Source organism: Opisthocomus hoazin, chromosome 9 (assembly GCF_030867145.1).
Source record: "Opisthocomus hoazin isolate bOpiHoa1 chromosome 9, bOpiHoa1.hap1, whole genome shotgun sequence".
NCBI classification, from domain to species: domain Eukaryota; kingdom Metazoa; phylum Chordata; class Aves; order Opisthocomiformes; family Opisthocomidae; genus Opisthocomus; species Opisthocomus hoazin.
Window position 1 is genome coordinate 23,615,432 of NC_134422.1, and position 19,854 is coordinate 23,635,285.

The following is a 19,854-nucleotide window of genomic DNA, read 5'->3' on the forward strand; positions in this document are numbered from 1 at the left end:
ACCCTGTCAGCCCATGCTGCCAGGCACCTCACCCGCGAAACCAGGGCCCTCCCTCTCACAGCAGCTGATCCGCAGCAAAAGTATTTTTTAAATAATACAACAGCACTTGTGGGACTGAATTGTTTTGGAGACTGAAATCAGGAGACTCTCTTACCACTCTGCCTCCAAATTTTGAGGCCATCCCTGCTCCCACACCCTCCCCAGTCCCCCATCCCAGTGCAATCTCTTCTGGAGAGGCCCAGCAAGTCCCAGGAGCTCTCTGAAGAGAAATAAACATCACAGAAACCCCTCTCGCCCTTCCTGGGGAACCCCGTTCCCCCAGCAGCTGAGCACCCCTTGCCATCCCAGCCCCCTGTAGAAAGCATGGCGGTGGGTGACGAGGGGGTGGCTGCCACCTCCTGCCCCGCCGGGGCCCCTCGGCTGCCGCAGCTCCTCTGCACCCTGACAGGAGCGGCTTCAGCCCCAGCAGAGCTGAACTCCGGAGCAAGGCGGGAGCAGCAGCGCTGCGGGGCACCTGTATCCGCTGCCCACACCAGCGGTGCCATGTCCTGCCCGGCCAGGAGAGCCGCAGGATGGGGAAGACAGGCTTGGCTGGGCTGGCGCCGGTTTCCTCACGTTCAGGAAGACATAAAAGCTGCTGCAGGAGCACGCGGGATGCTGCAGATCCCAGGGCATGTTCTCCTTTCCAGGGCTCGCTTATTTTAAAAAACGCCTTGGCTGGCCACCATTGGCAGCCCTGGCTTTCGCGCAGGTCCCAGCGGCGCAGAGGACCCTGTGGCAGCGGCTTGGCCCTCGTGCAGTCGTGACTTGCATGCCAAGGGGGCTCCCGGCTTTGTCGGCCTCCGAAAGCCTCTCCAATTACGCAGCAGTTCGCTCACTGCCCGAGCGTGTGCGGGCAACAGCACTCAGGCAGCAGGCCAGCAATGAGCACTTCCTAGACAATTAAAATATTCACCAGCCTTCATGAAAACGGTATCTATAAACCCGCACAGACCAAGTTAAGGGTGAATCATGTTCCACACTGAAATCTGAACAACTTCAGTACAAATGTAAACACAATAAAATTGTGCCAAAACCTGGCTGTTTTCCAGAAACAAGCCTCCCATTGCTAACTCTGGCTGTGATGACCTGTAGCACCATAATCCTAGATAAAAGGGCAGAACTTCTCTTACAGCCACTTTTGTTTCATACATTGGGGGATTTTTTATTACACAACAATATAACATTTTACTATCTTCCAGCAAATGCAGAAATTTAAAAGTATTTATGAATTTAAAGGAAGCCTTTTATTTCTACGCTTCATGAAAAACTGCGTGATTAAGTTTAACTTCATTCCTTTTGTCTACCTGCAGCTAAATCTGGAGAGCTTAGACAACCTAGTGATGGATGACACATGATGAAATCCATAAAACGTGCATGACATGCAGACCGAACAACCGTTGCATGAATTACCTAGGAGTGGACCAGCATTCCTCCACATGCAGCAGTAATTCGGGCTTCTGGATGCAGCCTCAGGGGTACTTCCATCCCAGGCACGAGCTGCTGAGTGCCAGGCACCACACACACCAACTCGGATGTCTCCTTGTGACTGCAGAACGACTCCACGTGGGGATACAAAACTTTTATCATCAGCACCGTAAGACCCTAATGCAAACACAACCGTGTGTATCGGAGGTAAAAATCTCACAACTTTGATTCAAAGATGGTGACTCTTCTCTTCTTTCTTGTATTTCTGTATGGAACTTTAAATAAAGCGAGTGTTTAGGTTTCAGAAATGTGTATTTGTAAAGCTGGAGTAAGCGTCATGTATGCAGCCACAGCAGCCTATTCCCAGATGCTAACACCAGGAAAAACAAGTCTGTATGTAATTAGTGCAATGCATAAACCCCCTTATTTTTAGGTAGCTGTAAAATTTCCAGTTACTCAAGTAGTTCTCTAATATATTGCCAAACTTGACCTTACTTGGGGTAACCACAATACATTCCAGATAAAGAAAAATACAGTTAACAAAATCCTACATCTTTTCCTTAGGCAAAAGTCTTCGATTAAACTTCCGATATTGACACATGCTGAAAGAGAGGAAACGAAATCTAATATGAGCCTACAGCTGCTCCTTGAACCCTGTACTCAGTTTTGCACTATTTGAGTCTCATTTGTTCTACAAGCTAATTTTATTTCATGGTTAAAGAAATCTAGAAGAACCCGCTGAAATAATGCTTAAAGTTGCTTCTGTGAGGTCTATTCAGTGAAATGATGTTTTGGTTACTTCATTACGACAGACAAGTTCAGTTTCACGGAATCCTCCCCTGTCACCTCCAATGGTACTTCATTATTATTGGCTTTTGGTTTGTAATTAAATTAATTACAATTAAAATGCAAATATTTGGCTTCTGTTTGTATTTAAACAGCCAAGTGTAGCTCAGTGATACGGTTGGCTGATTTGCCCTTCACTGAAATGCAAAAACACACAATGACAACCTTGAAATTTCAACTGTCATCGTTTATTACCGTTTTGGCTACATTCTCTACGATTTCAGCAGCATCTTAAAGAGACAGTTAATGTTTCTTTATATACAATGAAAACAAAATGGCTTGCAACATCAGAAACAAGAGCAACAGTTTAACTGTACAATACTAAACAAAAACCTGTGGTAATACAGCCTCCTTTTTCTGCAACATGGACAAAATTACATATAGGTATTCAGCATCAAGAATGGGATAGTAAAAAGAATAGTGAATGGGAGAGAGATACACTGTTCTGAAAAATAAGTTTCTACCATACAAGGCAGTTAGAAAATGTTTCACATTTTAAAATAATCTGTACAAGCCACAAGAAACATTTCCTTGTTGATAGGAACTTCCAGAAATAGAGAATAACCATGAGCAACTTCTACATGGAGTATCAATGCGCTCTGCAGGTTGACAATGCAAGAAACTGGCTGAAAGAACTGTACTGCACATTGCCAACACAGATCCGTTTTACACGCCTTGATTGTTAATCAATTACCTACTCTTAATCTCTCTATAACATACAGATGACTTGCACCTGAAGGAGGTCATTTGATTCTTCTGCAAAAGTAAAAGCAATGTCATTTAGCAGCAATTAAAAGCGCCTTGAGGGAGACTTAAAAAAAATACAATATCCAATTAGAAAAAGCCATACTTTAAACATTTGTACAGGAATAAGTTGATGAAATTTAACTGAAAATGTGACATCTGTACAACAATTTACAATAGAGCTAGAAGGGAATTTCTCATTATTCCTGCATAGAACATTATACATGGCCTGTTTGCATTTGGTTTCATGCTGTTGCTTGGTTTTATCGGAAGCCTGGAAAATGTCACAAGTTTCAATACCACAGCAAGTATAGTATTTTTAGAAAATTGAGTGGATTTCAAAATTAGCGATTTATTTGAGAAATGAGTATCAGAAATTCTGTATCACCCTTCCAATCTAAATTCACTGAAACACCACCACATTTTCAGAGGCACAAGCCTGAGTTGCCAAATAAAATACTACCATTTTATCTCAGGAATCTGATACAGAACGCATCTTGGACCGTCTCACACTCCTTACTTTGGTTTCAAAAGATCAATGTCTTGGAAAGATGGAAATTTGTTTAGTTTATAACCAGGCACGGAATTTTTGTGTGTTTTCGAATTTGCTCATTACCCTTTTTTATTTAAATAATGAAAAACTACCCTTCATGTTAGAACTTTCCAGTATCAACCAAATGTACTTTAAGTATTAAAAAGATTATTTACAATGTTCCCCAGAAAAAACTAAAAACTTTTCTTCAGTCTTAAACACAGGATACCTGTTAGTGTGTAACAGGCAGTGTCATCCTTCAATGCTTAAAGGTATTTCTCAGAAGGGCACATTTATTCACAGTCCATGATCCATTCCAATCACACAAATGACACTGTGTAGGAGGACTTCAGTCTGAAAACCGAGTTATCAAACTTGTCCTGGGTAAAAACACTCAAATGCTTTCAAGCTCAAGTCTGCATCTGGAAACTACACAAACGTATCATGCCACTCCTTGGCTGGAGAAATCTCAGTACGAAATAATGCTTGAAGTAGGTGGTGTAGGGGATGCTGCTAGCCCAGTCATATGCAAGTTTCCTGAAGAATTTGATCTCCTCATATGAGGGAGAAGATAAGGATCATTAGCCAGCTGGTGGACATCAAATCGATCCTCTTTTCGGTACGCTAAACAGCGTCTAATAAAGGCCTAGAAAACAAATGTTAAAAAGTTACAATACCATTCCAAATAATTAGATCTGCTTACAAGCAAACACACATGTCCGCCTGGATAAACTAGTTTCTAAACAAATTCTGGTTCTTATGCAATTCAATTCAAATGCCAAATGTTACACTGTCTCCTGAGTCTAATGAAAAAATGTAAGGTCACAGTGAAAAAGATAAATCCGCAAATTAACTGGCTTCAAATAATCACACTTCAAATACGTATTTCCATGTTTAGGAACTATATTTACAAATAAAACATTAGCATCTCATACAATCAGAATTCTGCATGCGTTATCCCTGAATAGCCTTAGTAAAAACCAGAAGGCAAATGTCAGAGGATTGAAAAAAGTAGCAAGGAGCTTCGCAGAGCTTCTAAAACCATTCAGCTGTGCGGTAGATGAAGAGTAGATGGGAGATGCAGAGACAGAATTTCAATGCTTTAGCTGACTTTTGAAAGCAGGCATCACCACACAAGCCATGATGGAATAGAGCAAAACGTGAAATTTGACAACGGCAGTTGCCATGTTCAATAGGCATTAAATAACTGATAGACTATTTAAGAAACCACTATCCAGCTGGAAATCCTTTCCCAGAAAAAACTCAGTCCCAGCTATTTAAAAAATGCCTAAACAATTGAAAAATTCTGTATCTAGCTTCAGGACTGTTCTTGAGATACTGTGTTGCCCTATGTGTAGGTCCATACGATGTCTGCCAATCATTTTGTGCTGAAAGTTTCTGTCAAGTCTTATGTCTAGCATACACAGAACATTTGGTCTCCTGAGAGCCTGGGCTTCAACATTTAATGACAGAAAATCCTTATTATTGCTACAGAACTGATTAGCACTTCATTACTTAATTTAGAACTTAATTTAAAAGAATTACATATCTTATCTTTGATTAATCTGTTCAGCTGTTTGTTCTTTGCTCCAATTAAGAACTGGAGATTAACTGAAAAAATCTGTGATACAAGTTTCAAAGAATCCTGCTAGAATTTACTTCTATCATTTACATATCCAGCAAGAACAAGCTGCAAAATAAAAATCATGCATATCTGTTTATATATATTCACATGCTCTTGGACGTTATGGATTTTAATTAAAATCTTCACAAGAAATCCTTCCTAACAAATAAATTATTAAGAGTTCTTTGCAAGATCCCAGAGTAACAGTTCATGTCTAAAATGTTTGTAAAATACTTCATGCTTCCATGGCACCACAGACACATTACTGTGACGTAAACAAGAATATTGCACAAAATAGGAAAAAGTGAGGAGGATCAAAGGACAGTTAGAGTCTCAAAACTGTGTCATTTCAAGTTCCATATTTATTTCACCTCCATGTTTTCCAAATCAGAATTTCAGTTTACAAGCTGTTCTTTTTCAGCTGCCAGGCCTATAAATCTGAAAGGCAATTTGGATTCTACAGTCATCATAAACGGTCTGAATTTACAAGTTAGTCTGAAATTGCTTTATAGCATTTCCACCAGAGAATAACTTCTGCATCTCTTACAGCTATCCTGACAATGTTAGTAAGAGTGGAGAACACTGAAAGTTTATTTTAGTCTCTCAAACAAACAAACAGACAGAACATGGAATACACAGAGAATGTAAAATAAGTTGCTTCTTCTCCATGCTGAACTGTCTATTCTTTCCTGACATCCTCTAAATAAAAGCTAGTAACAACAAAGGAACGCACAGTTAAAAGACAGGGATATAAACTATTAACACGTAATGTTATATGTTATACAATGTGTATTTGTTAACTGCATTCAAAGGACACAATTTTTCCAAATGGGGATGAAAACAAAAAAACAGCGAACAAAAAACCCAGGACAACCTATAATTCTTCAACCAAATTTTTATAACCTTAACCCCAACTTGCTTGCTAATGCTCCTTTTAGAAAATACTACCAACAGAAACATACCACAAATTGTAACAGAAGGTTTCTGTACCCAAAGGACTTATTTTCTTGGGAAGATACACCCTCTAGAAATGGCTTTCCTTTCCTTTTAATCTTTAGAAGCTTAATCTTAACATTCCTTTTTTTTTTTTGCAGCTCATGTCCCAAATCTAAGTATGTTTAATTAGTTGCTGAAACTTGAATAGCCATTCTACTATCTTGGCATTTTTTTCCAATGAACCACAGAATCACAGAATCGAGCACATCTCTACTGCATCTGGCCATGATGATCTTTTGAAAGATACTATCTTTCAAAAATCTGGACAATTTTACAAACAAGTAACACATGTATGTTTTCTTCCATATTCACAGAATTGGATTTGTGTTATGGATGCTCACAGCAGCAATCATTTGGGAAATGACCTTGATCTGTTTCCGAATAGCTAGTCTGTGGAGATGAGTTTGATACTACAGGTTAAAAGTAAGATTTTTAACACAGGAAACCTTGCCATCCACAGCTTTGTGGCAGATCAACTATTTTGTCAGTCTTCTGTCCTGAACCAGCACCAACGTATCTTACAGATTCTTAATCTTAAGAATTTATGTTTCTAAACTCAGCTTTGAGTTAATACACACATACTACGTGTGTTCCCCCTTTCAAGGGGAAGAGTGTTACCATGTATATCCTCCAGGTTATTTGGTAGTCAAATAGTTCTTCAAGCCAACGAGGCTGCAGAGAGTATCAATCACTATTTTCAGAAAGAGTTTGTTACTGTTAGCAGAAGTATTTCACAAGAACTTCTAGTAAGACAGCCTGAGTGAGACACACAAGGTCCTCTGCGAAAAACCAAAGCAGATAATTCTGAGGAAGCCTACTTGAAAACCGCGTGCAAATTTCTGAAACATAGATATAGTCTCGCTTTCAGATACATGATTTTGAGAAGTCCCAGAATAAGTTTGCTTAAATAAAAACATCAAAAATACTAGTTCTCCATTATGTTTTCTTACACGTTTAGTTACTGGGTCCCACAGTATTCTTAAGTTAACAGCAATTTTATAACTGAATCCTTTATGAGAAATGTTTTAACTGTTACTCAGAGATCAATCAAAAAGTTACCTTGGCTTCATTGCTTACAACAGGTTTGACAGGGAACTGAACTTCTGTAGCTTTTAATATTGTATTTTCTTGTAAGATATCTTGCTGTGATTGATTGTGGCCAAATGGCTGAAAAATAAATACATTATTTTCTTCATGAGAGTTATCCAACTACTTTGATTTCATAAATATTTATGCTATAGTAAGTTGTTGCAATGTTAATACAAACTGCTAACCATTCTGTAAATAATAAAGTATCAGTCCAGATTTTCTACATTTCTTGCAATATCAATGTACACTACCGAAAAGTAACACAAGCAATTTTCCATGTTGATTCACACCTTTATGACCAGAATTCACAGTCTACTGTAAATAGGCATTTACACTAAAATTCTAAGATTTTCAAACAACATTTTCCTTACCTTTCTGCCATAAAGGCATTGGAAAAAGATTACTCCAACTGACCATACGTCAACCTTATTAGAAATCTTTGGTGGCTCTTTGCCAACTACAAAACACTCTGGAGGCAAGTACCTGGAAAACAAAACACGCACCTCAGTGTCTGCAAGTGGATGTATGGCATCACTGGAACTTGTTCAAATATCAAATCATACAAACACTGCACGTACACATCTCTGATCTTTTGACAACTTGTACAGTTGCCTTATGAGCTGCATTCCAACACCCTGCACACCCATCAAAACTGACATTACAGTTTTTTGTATAGTCAGTCAAACGGAGGGTCTATTTCATACAAGCACAAATACTAATAGTGTTTACCTAAATACTAATTATCATTTTTTTTTTTTTAAATTGGGATCCTAGGTTAAATGTGAACCTTCTCCCCCTGTCAGGGCAAGAAAAGATGAAAGCCATATAGGGCATTTTATAGCAAGGCCTGGTTGGGAATCCAAGATAATGTAGATATGGCTTAAAGACCCTTTACCTAAGTTTTTAGTAAGAGTGATGACATTAATCAGAGGGGTATATGGTAGATAAAGGTGATCAAGTGATTGCTATTTCCATTCCTATAATCTGCAGGAAGCCATACTTGAAGAGATGAAAGTTGAGCAAGTTCCTGTGTCATTCCTGAATTACAAGAGAACTGGTGAAATGGAACCTCCTTTAAAAAACAAACAAAACCTCCCAAACATATCAATATGGGGGCAGTTAAGTACTATTGCCTGTAATATCTAAAATTGAAAAAGGCATAAAAACTATTACAGCAACTGCAGACCAGACATTCTTTCATCAACAGCATGTAAGGCTTTAAATGGAAATAAACTGAAAAATGAGATAAGAATGCAACACAAATATGAATTTTAAACAAGTATCACAAAATCTCTTCTGAAATACTCGTGTACAATTCTGATTACAACATTCAAGAAAAGTGAGCTTAAAGCGATGCAAGGGCAAAGAAAGCAGCTAAGGTGATCTGAAGAATGGAGAGTCTATGATTTAGGGAAAAAAACCTTAAGGCTATAAAAACACCAAGGAGCAAGTACTAGGAAGGGAAACAACCTACTTCAGGGAGGAAAGTGTTGGCACAGGGACAAACAAGTATAAACTGGCCACAAATAAACACAGTCTGCAAATCAGAAGATTAGGTTTCTAATGATCAGAGAACTGAGGTTACGGAACACATTTCAAATCATATTACTGGGGACAAAACACTACTTCTGTAAATTTACAAAAGAGATTATGTGACCTAACTGTGTGAAAAGGCAGGTAACCGGACCCACTGACTGAGGAAATCCCTTCCAGGACGATGCTGCCGACAGCTTGTGCAATCTGCTCTGAACAGACTCACCCCTCACTTCAAACTCACTCCAAACATTTCCATCCTTAATGAAGATTCTGGGCTCAGAGAAAGTGTGAATCAGAAACACAGAGAATCATCATGAACCTATAATTGGTCACAGACCTTTTTTGATCTCTTAGCTTACAGCACCACCAGTGCTTGTGGCATGTTAAATTCAAAGGGCAAAATTTTTTTACATACATTTCTACAACAAAATACTTAAATTGGTGTTTAAATAGGTAAAGCATTAAAAAGAGTAGCAAAAGCTTAACACTTCTAAAATGTTTTAACTTGAATAACTGTCTTTCCACAGCATATGCGCATTGGTATTTGTGCAAGAGTATGTGTGTTTTCTTTTATAAAAATTCTGAGAGAAAAGGCAAAAACTTATTACATGCAATTTCCGAGTATGGGAAAAAAGTTGCAGAGCAAATGGGAATCACACTGGCTTCTCTGTTTAGAGTCATGTTTCTGCTCCTGACTCTGATCTTGCTACAGGCAGAATGAGGAGAGAGTGAGCAATCGGATTCACAACTCATAACCTGGCCAATACAGGCTTTCTATTCCACCTACCCTGACACAGCTACCATACACTCAGGCTCAAAGAGCTACTGTGCCATGAAGAAGCTGCATCTTTAGAGAGCAAATTCTAGAAACAGCTTTTCTGTAAGCAATGAAATGCTTGCTGTCATTCCTGTTCTGTAGGCAGCTCTGAAACTTCAGGTTTTTGGACAAGCATCCAAGTGTATACAGAAGACAAATCACAGCTGCTGAGCTGTCATTAACCTTTAGGATGGAAGAGTAAATACTCTTTTGTCCTAAGGACCCTACCTGCTGGTAATCCCCGCTCTAAGATTTCCAAGGACTAAGCACCCACACTTAATCATCACAGCTCTGTCAAACGTCTTCAGCTACCTGCAGCCAAAGATTAAACACCCGCTTCTTCAGGGAAACCTTATTTCTAAATTACAGTGATCACCTCCACATTTTTATATACACATATTAAAAACCCACACGCACTCATACTCTCTTATCTTACTACACTACCATTCCAACATTTGGCAATATCATCATTCACAGTACTACACAAATATCTTGTCATCCACGTTAATATTTCTAATCCTAGCTCTCTCTCCAAATTGGCTTTATGAGAGAGCATTTATGAAATCTGAACAATGACCCAAAGTCTAAACGGCAAAATCAAACCAGGCATTACCAGTAAGTTCCTGCTCCCTGCGAAGTTAAATCCATTCCATCCACACCATAGCTGTCATCATCCATTATTTTGGACAGGCCAAAATCAGTAATTTTTATTTCTCCACATGCTGTTCCATCTACAAGAAGGATATTACCTATCCGGAGGGTAAAAAAAAAAAGACAATTACCTCAGAACAGCTAACAGAATGCTTTATTTTCAAAACCGGGTTCAGTGTTCAGGAACATCTAACTTCATGAGGTGTGACAACTTTACATCATCTTTACATCCTCAAGCCTAGAGTAACCTGACTATCACACACTTCAGTGCAATCTCAGAAACTCTCTACATTATCATCATCATCTGAAATGGCTCCCTCAACTGAGAGCTGGCTGGACAGTGAGGAAACAACAAAACATAGCAAGTAAACACTGAAACGTAGCAATATACCAGTTACAACGAAGTTTTGTATTTTTCTGCACAGAACAGATCCTATACTACAGGTTTCAGGGCTTGCATATGCCACAAAAATCTTGCCAAAAAATCGCTGCAATACTATGAATCTTACTCCTTGTGTTAAAGTTGCTCAATAATTTCTTAATATAAAAGTTACTTGATGAAGTTCCTCTGAGAACAAAAACTACTGAGACTAACAATACATTCTGTACAATTCCATAATATGACAGAAATCTGTATGAACAATTTATTACACAGCAGCATACAAACAGGCTGGCATAGGAGTTACACTACACACCCCGTGCTTGGCAGTGTAGCAGATTAGAGTACATGAAGAATGTCAGCATCACTCACGCAAGGTGGTAAAACAAAGGCCATGGATTCAAGACAGAATACATTGTTTATGACACTGCTCATTACTCATTGTAAAGAAAACTTCTGCAAAGTCCTGCTTTGAAGTGCTCATGCTGGGATGCTGAAAGCATGTATTGTAATTACCAACTTCTATCCTTCACAGGCTAAGAAATACGTAAGGGAAAAATTATTTACACATCAGCATTCCACAATGAACAGACAGGACTGAGCCAACTAATGATCTTATCTGTGTTTATATTCTAAATACCAATGTATGTATCTATGTGCTATATGATTTTTTCCTAAAAATTCAAATCCAAATAATACAAAGTAGAAAAGTTACAACAAACATTTTTCCAAAGAAAAGACAGATCATCTTGGCAATAAAACTAGAAAGAAAAGTATGTACTTTTTTCAGTCGTTTACAATAAGCCTGACATACAGAAGATACACTTCGCTATTTTTAGGCATGAACTACAAAAAAAATAAGTATATAAAAAAAGGAAAGATGATGTTTTCAATCGTAACGTTCCTCATTTACCTGGTTTAAGATCATAGTGTATAATAGGGGGTTTGATCTCATTGAGATACCGTAGTGCATTTACTATTTGCATTACAATGGACCTAGCTTCCTTCTCTGACATCAATTTATGTTGCTTGAGATAGAAATCCAAGTCATTGCCTTCACAGTATTCTAACACCGTGCAAAACCTAGGGTAGAATTCAGAGAGACAAAATTACATAACGTATCAAACTTCACTATCGGAAATGGAAATATGACAACCTAGTTAGATACTGGCAAGTTTAAAAATGGCTGCCTGAATATTAAACTATACGAATGAAATTGAAAGTAGAACACGTGGCATAACTATTAGCTTATGAAATTTGACATAAATCAGAACATTCATACTCACCAAAAGAGAAAATGCATCCATACTGCCAAGAGATTAAGTTTAAAAAACACTTATTTATGTAGGCACATTTCTCAGTAAAAAAATATATTCACTATCCCTTAAGATGTGACACAATTTCACGCAAAGAGGTGCAGCCCAGTGACCATGGGCTACATTTAGGCTAATAATGCTCCTAATGTCATTTAGTCTTGGTAACTTGTCCAAACTACAGCAGCCTTTCGGAGCTGCCCTGCAGCAGCCCTTGCTCTGCCCAAAAGCATTACAGCACTGCATCTCCCTTTCACCCTCAGGACATCCTGTAGGGCTTGCTAGTCTGGTGTTGCAAAACGCTGTTTTCATGACTTTACAAGAAGGCCTGCAATATTTAGCCAAGATGAAATTCTGTAACTAGTGTCATGGGTTTTTTTTTTTAAGTCCCCTTAAGGAAACCCTAAACATGTTGGCTGAAAGCAAGAACATATGATTTTTGTTCAAATACTCTTCATTTCGGTTTATCTAATATACAGCGCTAAAATACTTGCCAAGCTCTAGAAAAATGTATCATTTTGTGTACTTACGTATCTGTATCCAGGGAGAAGTAGTCATATAGTTTAACTATCCGGGGGTGATCCAGTTCTTTGTGTATTCTATACTCTCTGCAGGCATGTCTAAAAGAAGATGGATACATTAATCTTCCACAATCAATAAAACGCTATTCAGTTTGACATATGAAGCATAAGTCATTAATATTTACTTGTGGTAATTTTCTTTCTTTTCATCTCTCCAGCTTTTGTTAAGTTGATGAATCTTCACAGCAGCATATCTTTGTTCATAAAGATCAAAAGCCTAAAAAAGAAACCCATAAATATGGGAAAGTTATAACCAAAGATGATAAAAATAACACCCAATAAAGAGAGGAAAAAAATTGGCGTGTAATTCACAAATCTATTGACAAGTGTATTGTAATGCTACCTCTCCTCCACGGGTTAATCAGTTTGTTCAATCAGTGTTCAAAGAGCATACGGCACTACAATCCCTTCTGCTTATTTAGATCCCCTCCGCTTATTTAGATTCCCTCCCTCTCCCCAAAAATTAAATGTACCAATGTATATGGCCCAAAGATTAGATTCAGCAGACCCAACGCACTCTACCTTGTATACTTCACTGAAGCCACCTCGGCCAAGCAAATGGAGTAACAAATACCGTTCATTCAACGTGGGGTGATCTTTAAATCTCAAAAGAAAAAAAAATCATTTAATTCTATTTAAGGTACACAACTAAGAGTCTAAAATGTAAACCTCTTAGTATTACCTCTCAAATGGAGCTTTCCTTTTACTAGCAATATCTATTATGCTCAACAATATTACATCATGTGTAAGTTTATGGCACAACTATATAGCATGGCCAATTTCAGTACTCTTTGACTATGTAGTGCACAAATGCTGTCACAATGCCATCATCAAACCAGTCAACTCTGGCAAACTTCTTGTTATTTTTGTCTATTTTTGTAAGGATAAGAAAAGCACCCTTAAACTTGCGATACAAGGGTTCTCTCCTTGTGCCAAATTTTGGAGAAGTCTTACACTTCAGCTTTCTAGAACAGATGAGAAGGACACACTTCCAATTTCACATGAAACATGACCAGACCTGTTGTACATACCTGCCTCTTTTTAACAAAACTGATTTTATGTAACACTAAGAACTTAACAAAAACAAACAGCAATATGGGGAAAACACATCAAAGGACTGAGTATCTGCTGGTACTCTGATCAACAGCAAGAAGAAAACACTCCTTCTAAACAAAAAATGATGCCGCAGGATAGAGAAACTCTCTCCTGAAATGTGCAGAAGACAAAATACATCCCTCTATGCAACCATAGGAATACCCATCACATTTCTAGGGCAATGATGAGACAACTCTACTTATGGGTCAGCTGCCAATTACACTCCACAGAAAACTTTAAGGAAGGGTTTAAGGGCTAGCCTGCCAACAGGTCACCCCATCCTTCCATTTCTCCGCAGTTTTGGAGGTATGGTCATAGACAGTCAAGTATTTGAGGGCAGATGCATATTGTTGCTTACTGTGCCCCGTTGAAGCATAAAAGTTTCCTCTTCCTCACTATGAAAATACATATTTCAATGCTAAAGACATTTAAAAAAAATCATAAACAGTAAGTAGTGCACTTAAGTGTAGAAGAAACAATAAATTTAGAGGTAGCATCGTTAGGTGATGTCACATGACCAGCAGCCTAATTCTTTAAAACCACACTCATCAAATCTAAATTCGTATTTTCCTGGTCCTTCTATTACATGTATGCCTCCAGTAGCACCGATCTTTGTGAACATAACCACCCTTCCTCTCCACTGCTGCTTCTGCTACTCTATGTGGCTCTCAACTTGCTCCTTGCAGGTAGCCCCAGCATCACGTGGGCTCTAAACCCCCAACAGGGAACCCACAATCCGCGCTCTCAACTTGTCCTGTTACCCCAGTGCAGTTGTAAAGAACACATGCAGATGTACAAGTTTACCCATCTCTAAACTGGGCAATCTCTGCTGCTTTTCACTGTCATGGCTGGAATCCCAAACAGGTGAGTTTGCAGCCTACTTTACATTTGGGATGCTTGGGGAGGGTATACATGGATAGAGGGACATTGAGGGGAGTGTTGCTGGAACAAGAAAGAGGGCTCAGCTTTGCACTGCAGCTGGAAGCTGAAAACCCAACAGCATCTGAGTCAGGACCCAACAGCTGCTTTGCTTCAGAACCCTCTCCCTTACCAAATGGCCAAGCTGCCAAGACATGTTAGGAAAGGCAGCAGGGGCTACAGACCTAAACTCCTTCTCCACTGCTTCCACCTTCTGTATTGTGAGTGTAAGCTGCAGCTTGGCCACTTGGTAAATACTCCATGAACAGAGAGTTTAAGGCTTTTCATTCTGTACCATAAAATGTGTCAATATTGACTACAGAAAATGAGCAGTGAAGCTGTGGTATTCTGCTTGTCTATGTCCCGTAACTCTGTTTTCAACTGTGACTGTAATTTGGACATTCTTTGCTTCACATACGCAATATTTACACAGCCAAAGCCCATCATTTTTCTGTGGCATTTATTCCCTCTCGTTGAAGGATTCCTTTTTAAAAAAAACCCACCTCTTCGAATGCAAACACTGAAGATCAAAAAAGGTTATCACTTAACCTGCAAAGAACTGCTTCTTTGTTGTAGGACACTTATTTTTAAAAGAAAATATTCTGCCATCGAATTGTAAGCACCAACACCCATTATTTTTCATATCCATAACACAACACCAATTGTGTTTTATCAATTAGTACCATAGCCACACGGTAACAAAAATTTTCTGTATTGCTGCACAGTAGGTATGAGGACCATTAAAACAGTTAAGTACAATTTCACATCTTGTTGCTTTAATGTTTAGAAGTCTTATTGTATATATAATTCTATTGTGTCTAAAAAGTAATTTTAAAAAAATCAAGTCTTATGGCTACTGTTTCATCAATATTTACTAGTGCAGAAAGAAAGAAGCCCAGTCCCATCATCTCCTTCCCGCTGGCTGCTCATTCCATGCTAGCCCTGGCCTCTCTCCTCGTGGCAGCATAACCATTTGTGCAACTGGGGCAAAGACCTAGACCAGGAAATTGATCCGGGGTTAAAATTAATCCAGAAATAGGAACCACTGGAGCTAGTTTTAAATTGGATCAATTTCCAGTGTCTGTTCAGTAAAGAACTGCCATTGCAACTGTGTGAAAGGAAACCAAGCAAGGGCATAATGGAGTCGTCAGCGATAGGCTGAACCAGTTCCTTTCAGGCAACAGTGCGAGCCTAAACTGCTGGTGCAACTGTAGTGTTAGTGTTTGTATTGGCCATCATGGAAGATGGAGTAATTTTTTTAGTTATGTAATTATTACTGTCAAATCTACATAGCAGTAGCTAATATTAAATAACATTTTAACATTATGACGTATGGCCATGCAAGCTGAAGTACAGAGTAACATTTAACGTAATACAAAAGACACTGCATTTGTCTTTTTCCTACTAGGTACCGCTACGTAGTAGGAATGAAATTACAGTGAAATAAAACCAAAACTAATCTTAACTGCATCACAAAATTGCTGCTGTTGCATCAAACCTCGCTGCCATTTTCTTGCACTACTGTCAGCTAAATGAATTGCGTTAGGTTCCCTTACAAGTATTTTTTTTTAGCCTAGCAAGTTTTAGCTCTCCTGAACTATAAGCTGTGTATATGTGTTATTTCTTGCATATTCCATAAAACCATTAGTAAATTTACCAAATGACAAGTCATTCTATTTTTTAAAAGTTTAAAGTTGGTGTTTAAAACATATATATAAAAAATGAGAACCAAAGACAAATTTATAAATGAGCCTCTCTCCTGTAGGTAAAATGTGTTTTTAAAGCATTATTTTTAAAATCGACATGCAGAATTAAGACAGTAAGTCTCTTACTGTGAATTATCTTCATTATTTATTCTTTTCAGTTCTCTTATGTGAAGATTCCTAACTCTTTCCAAACGTTCAAGTTCTGCTTGTATCTCAGCTTCCTCCTGCAAATTGAAAGAAAAAAATATAAAAGCTCATTTACTCCCCATTTGAAAAGGATATTTTTACCCCTGCATCAATACTAGTGGTGATGGAGGAACATTACATTACAAAACCCTGCTGAACTAGAAGAAAGCTACTGCTTTTCTCTTCAAGCCAGAAAAATTCAGAAAGATAAGGCAAAAAACCTGTTTCAAGGAACCTTTCTGTCCGTGAACCCACAGGTAATAGGATGTTCACAGTTTTGTTCTGCACTGTAGGGATGCTATTTGAAATGAGAGGCAGCTGGGTTTTGTACCTCAGCCAAGGAGAGAAATAATCTGGGAAGCGGTCTGAAATTGATGTACAAAGAAGAAAAAACTGAGATATGGGCCATTATAGATTTTGTACAAACCAACAAATTAAGACGTTTAAAATATTTTGAGGCTGAAGCGCATTTAAAAAAAGAATAAAAGAATAAGTCATTACAGCAGAAATGTTCTTAAGGTGTTGATACAAAACACCAAAACCAGGCTAATTTAAAAAAATTTTTCCATTTGTATCTTATTAAAAATAAAAATGTAGAATGCATATTACCTAAGATTTTGAGTACAATTTCAAAAGAAGCATGCCAGTTATTAGCCCATTCCCTAACCAATTCCAGCACTTAAAATTATCTTATCTTTATGCTACATATTATAGAGAACACTGAAATAGTTGTTTATTCAGATTGTCTACAAAAGTGAAGAATTCACGATGCCTAATTTGTGGAAACCTACTTATCTACACTAGAAGTAAAAAAGTGTATAGTCATTGAAAGACACTGCAAAAAGGGTTATACTGATTTCAGTTAGTACCTCTAGAACTAGAAAGTTTTAATAAAGGGGAGACAAAATTAGTCCATAACAGAAAGCTCATAATTATGGAATTAACCTAGCTGAAAAGGAAGAAGGAGGCCTGGCATCTGACACGTATTTTTTTAGTAGCAGTGTCAGTGGAAGCAGTGCCCCACATCTCTTGTTATTTTGGCACAGCCTCTGTACAGCCACATGGTGAACCAAACAGGAAAACTAATCAATTAAAAAGAAAAAAACAAAAAACCAAGCCTCACAAAAAGATGCATGTTTGGTTTCCAAAAGAAACTAGTTTATACTGTAACTGCACAACCTGGTGGTGCTGGTAAAAGCAACACAGCAACAAGTCATGGCACAAGGGGACGGAGGCAGAAGTCAGTAGAGGGAAGAGAAAATGCTGCAAAGCTGTTATTTCCAAACGTTGTATATCATAAAACCACATCCTGAAACATCAACTGTATTTATATAATCTAAAACACACATTAAATGACCACATTTCCAACGAGTTGAGGAGTCCGGACCAGATGATTTCAGTGGATATCCTGAATCCGTCCCCACAAGCTAAGGGAAAAAAAACTCTCATCCCAAAACAAGACACTAGATGAACCTCCTTCAGGAAACAAAAATCAAATTCTTACTAATTTAAAGCTGGACTAAGTAACACTAATCTGCTAGCAGACCTGGGTAGATCATTTGCTTTTCCTAAGATATAATGTCAAGGGTTTATTTTTTCTCCTGTTTATACAATGTTAAACTCTTGTTTTATATTTAGATCCATCCTTGCAGTTCTCTCAAATACCTTGAAATGATACGCAGTTCCTCATAACCCAATAGTCCCTTACAAAGAATTCTAGCCCTTCTCCCCCCACAAAAGGCCACACACTTATACACACACAATTGTCTATGCTCTTCCCAAAGACTGACAAAAAAAAAAAATCCATCAGTTATGCCTCTTTTGGGCTTTTTTGTTCATATATTATGCAATTCAGTGGTTCTCAAAATGTGGTTCATAGGCCAATGTTAGTCCAAAGAGAACTGGCTGGTTGCATTGTTTCCAGCTGTTATTTAGGACACTCAGGCTGTGAATACCTTTAAGCAAGAATGAACCAGCTTAGCTGCCTCAGGTCACTGCTATATAAAAGGAAGTGAGAAAACAAGAGCCTCTCTCCAGGACCAAAGCTGCTAGCTGGAAAAGAATTTCCTGGGGAGCAGAAGGAAAAGAAAACTGGTGGTGGCAGCATGTACAGGGCACCAAAAATAAGAGCACCAGGAAAGCATCTGGAGTGAAAAGGAAGAGGAACAGACAGCAAAACAGCATATGCAGAAGGAAACAAGAAAAAAATGTAACCAGCAGAGATGCACTAGGGAAGAAATACAGCCATGTAAAAAGAAGATAACAAAACTGTTTTTCTTTGTTAACGACAAAATATGTATTGCACTTAAGAACTAAAATGCAACTATGTATTTTTATATTATTTTCAGATACATTCAAACATGATTTGCTAAGAAATAACACTTGTTTCCCCTCTGGAATTTTGTCAAGAAGTTCCTTCTTATACAGAGTACCTGAGCATTGATGCTCAAGATGAAAACAAATTCAGGTACTAAACAAGTTGCTTCCTTCATATGTCACTTGAAATTTCCATTAGACTTCAAAAAAGTTAACGCATGGGGAAAAACCTACATAATTTCATAACGAAGTCTCACATTAAGCCGGTGCTATTTCTAAGGCATTAGCAATGAATAACTATGTGGGCAGTGTATTTCACTAGTGTCAAGTTTATACACAGATTCCCTGTCACAGATTCAAGTACTTTCTTTAAAAACCGCATCAGTGTTCTCAAGTTCAGTTCATTACAGTAGGATTTATCACAGGTGACTTGTACATTTGAAGAGAACAGGCATGAAAGAGCCTTGCGACATTTCAAGAGGAAAAGCCACTACGACCTGTTTTGACTGAACATCTCAAGAACTACTGCTCAGCAGATAAAGGCACTTTCCATTCATACTTGTTGAGATACTTCTGCCTGCTCCAACTGTCATTCATTTTCACAGGTTATTCCTCAAAAGCTTTGCTTGAATAGGCAATAGTTTGCTAATATCATAATTCTCTCATTACAGAGATTTATTAGAATGATGAGCTTCAAGAAAAAAGTACTGCTGTTTTTTTCAAAAGTCAAAAACTGGAGTAAAATATCTGACTGCAAAAATAATTTACGTTACAGAGAAAAGATTTTCCATGAAAGTAGGAAAATTATATTCTCTCTTGTGATAGGTAGTATGCTAACTGATAATGACAGAAGTGGATATTGTAGATTTTCAAAACACGATATGCATTCAGAAATGCAATGCTTTGTAAATTGGACCTTTTCAGAGGTCAAAAACTAACACAAAAAGCCCATATATCAAACTTGGCTGACTCCACTTCCTCAGCTCTGAAACAAGAATGAATTCATGGCATCATCACTGTTACAAGGATTCAAGGAATCAGTACAGTGTTACACTGGA

General features: G+C 38.1%; 1 protein-coding gene across 4 annotated transcripts in view; it reads right to left on the bottom strand.

Annotated features, from left to right (window-relative positions):
- Nucleotides 1-2,479: 2,479 nt before the first annotated feature.
- The window catches only part of TLK1 (tousled like kinase 1), an 80,483-nt gene continuing 63,108 nt past the window's right edge, over nt 2,480-19,854 (bottom strand). For all 4 annotated transcript variants that reach the window (XM_075430999.1, XM_075431001.1, XM_075431000.1 and 1 more), the window contains exons 13-21: nt 16,421-16,518; nt 13,098-13,179; nt 12,701-12,792; nt 12,525-12,614; nt 11,595-11,764; nt 10,265-10,400; nt 7,670-7,781; nt 7,269-7,376; nt 2,480-4,235 (exon numbers count right to left, since the gene is read on the bottom strand). In XM_075430999.1, the coding sequence (XP_075287114.1) occupies nt 4,059-4,235; nt 7,269-7,376; nt 7,670-7,781; nt 10,265-10,400; nt 11,595-11,764; nt 12,525-12,614; nt 12,701-12,792; nt 13,098-13,179; nt 16,421-16,518 (1,065 nt within the window). In that variant the 3' untranslated portion in view covers nt 2,480-4,058. The remainder of the gene's footprint in view (nt 4,236-7,268; nt 7,377-7,669; nt 7,782-10,264; nt 10,401-11,594; nt 11,765-12,524; nt 12,615-12,700; nt 12,793-13,097; nt 13,180-16,420; nt 16,519-19,854) is intronic.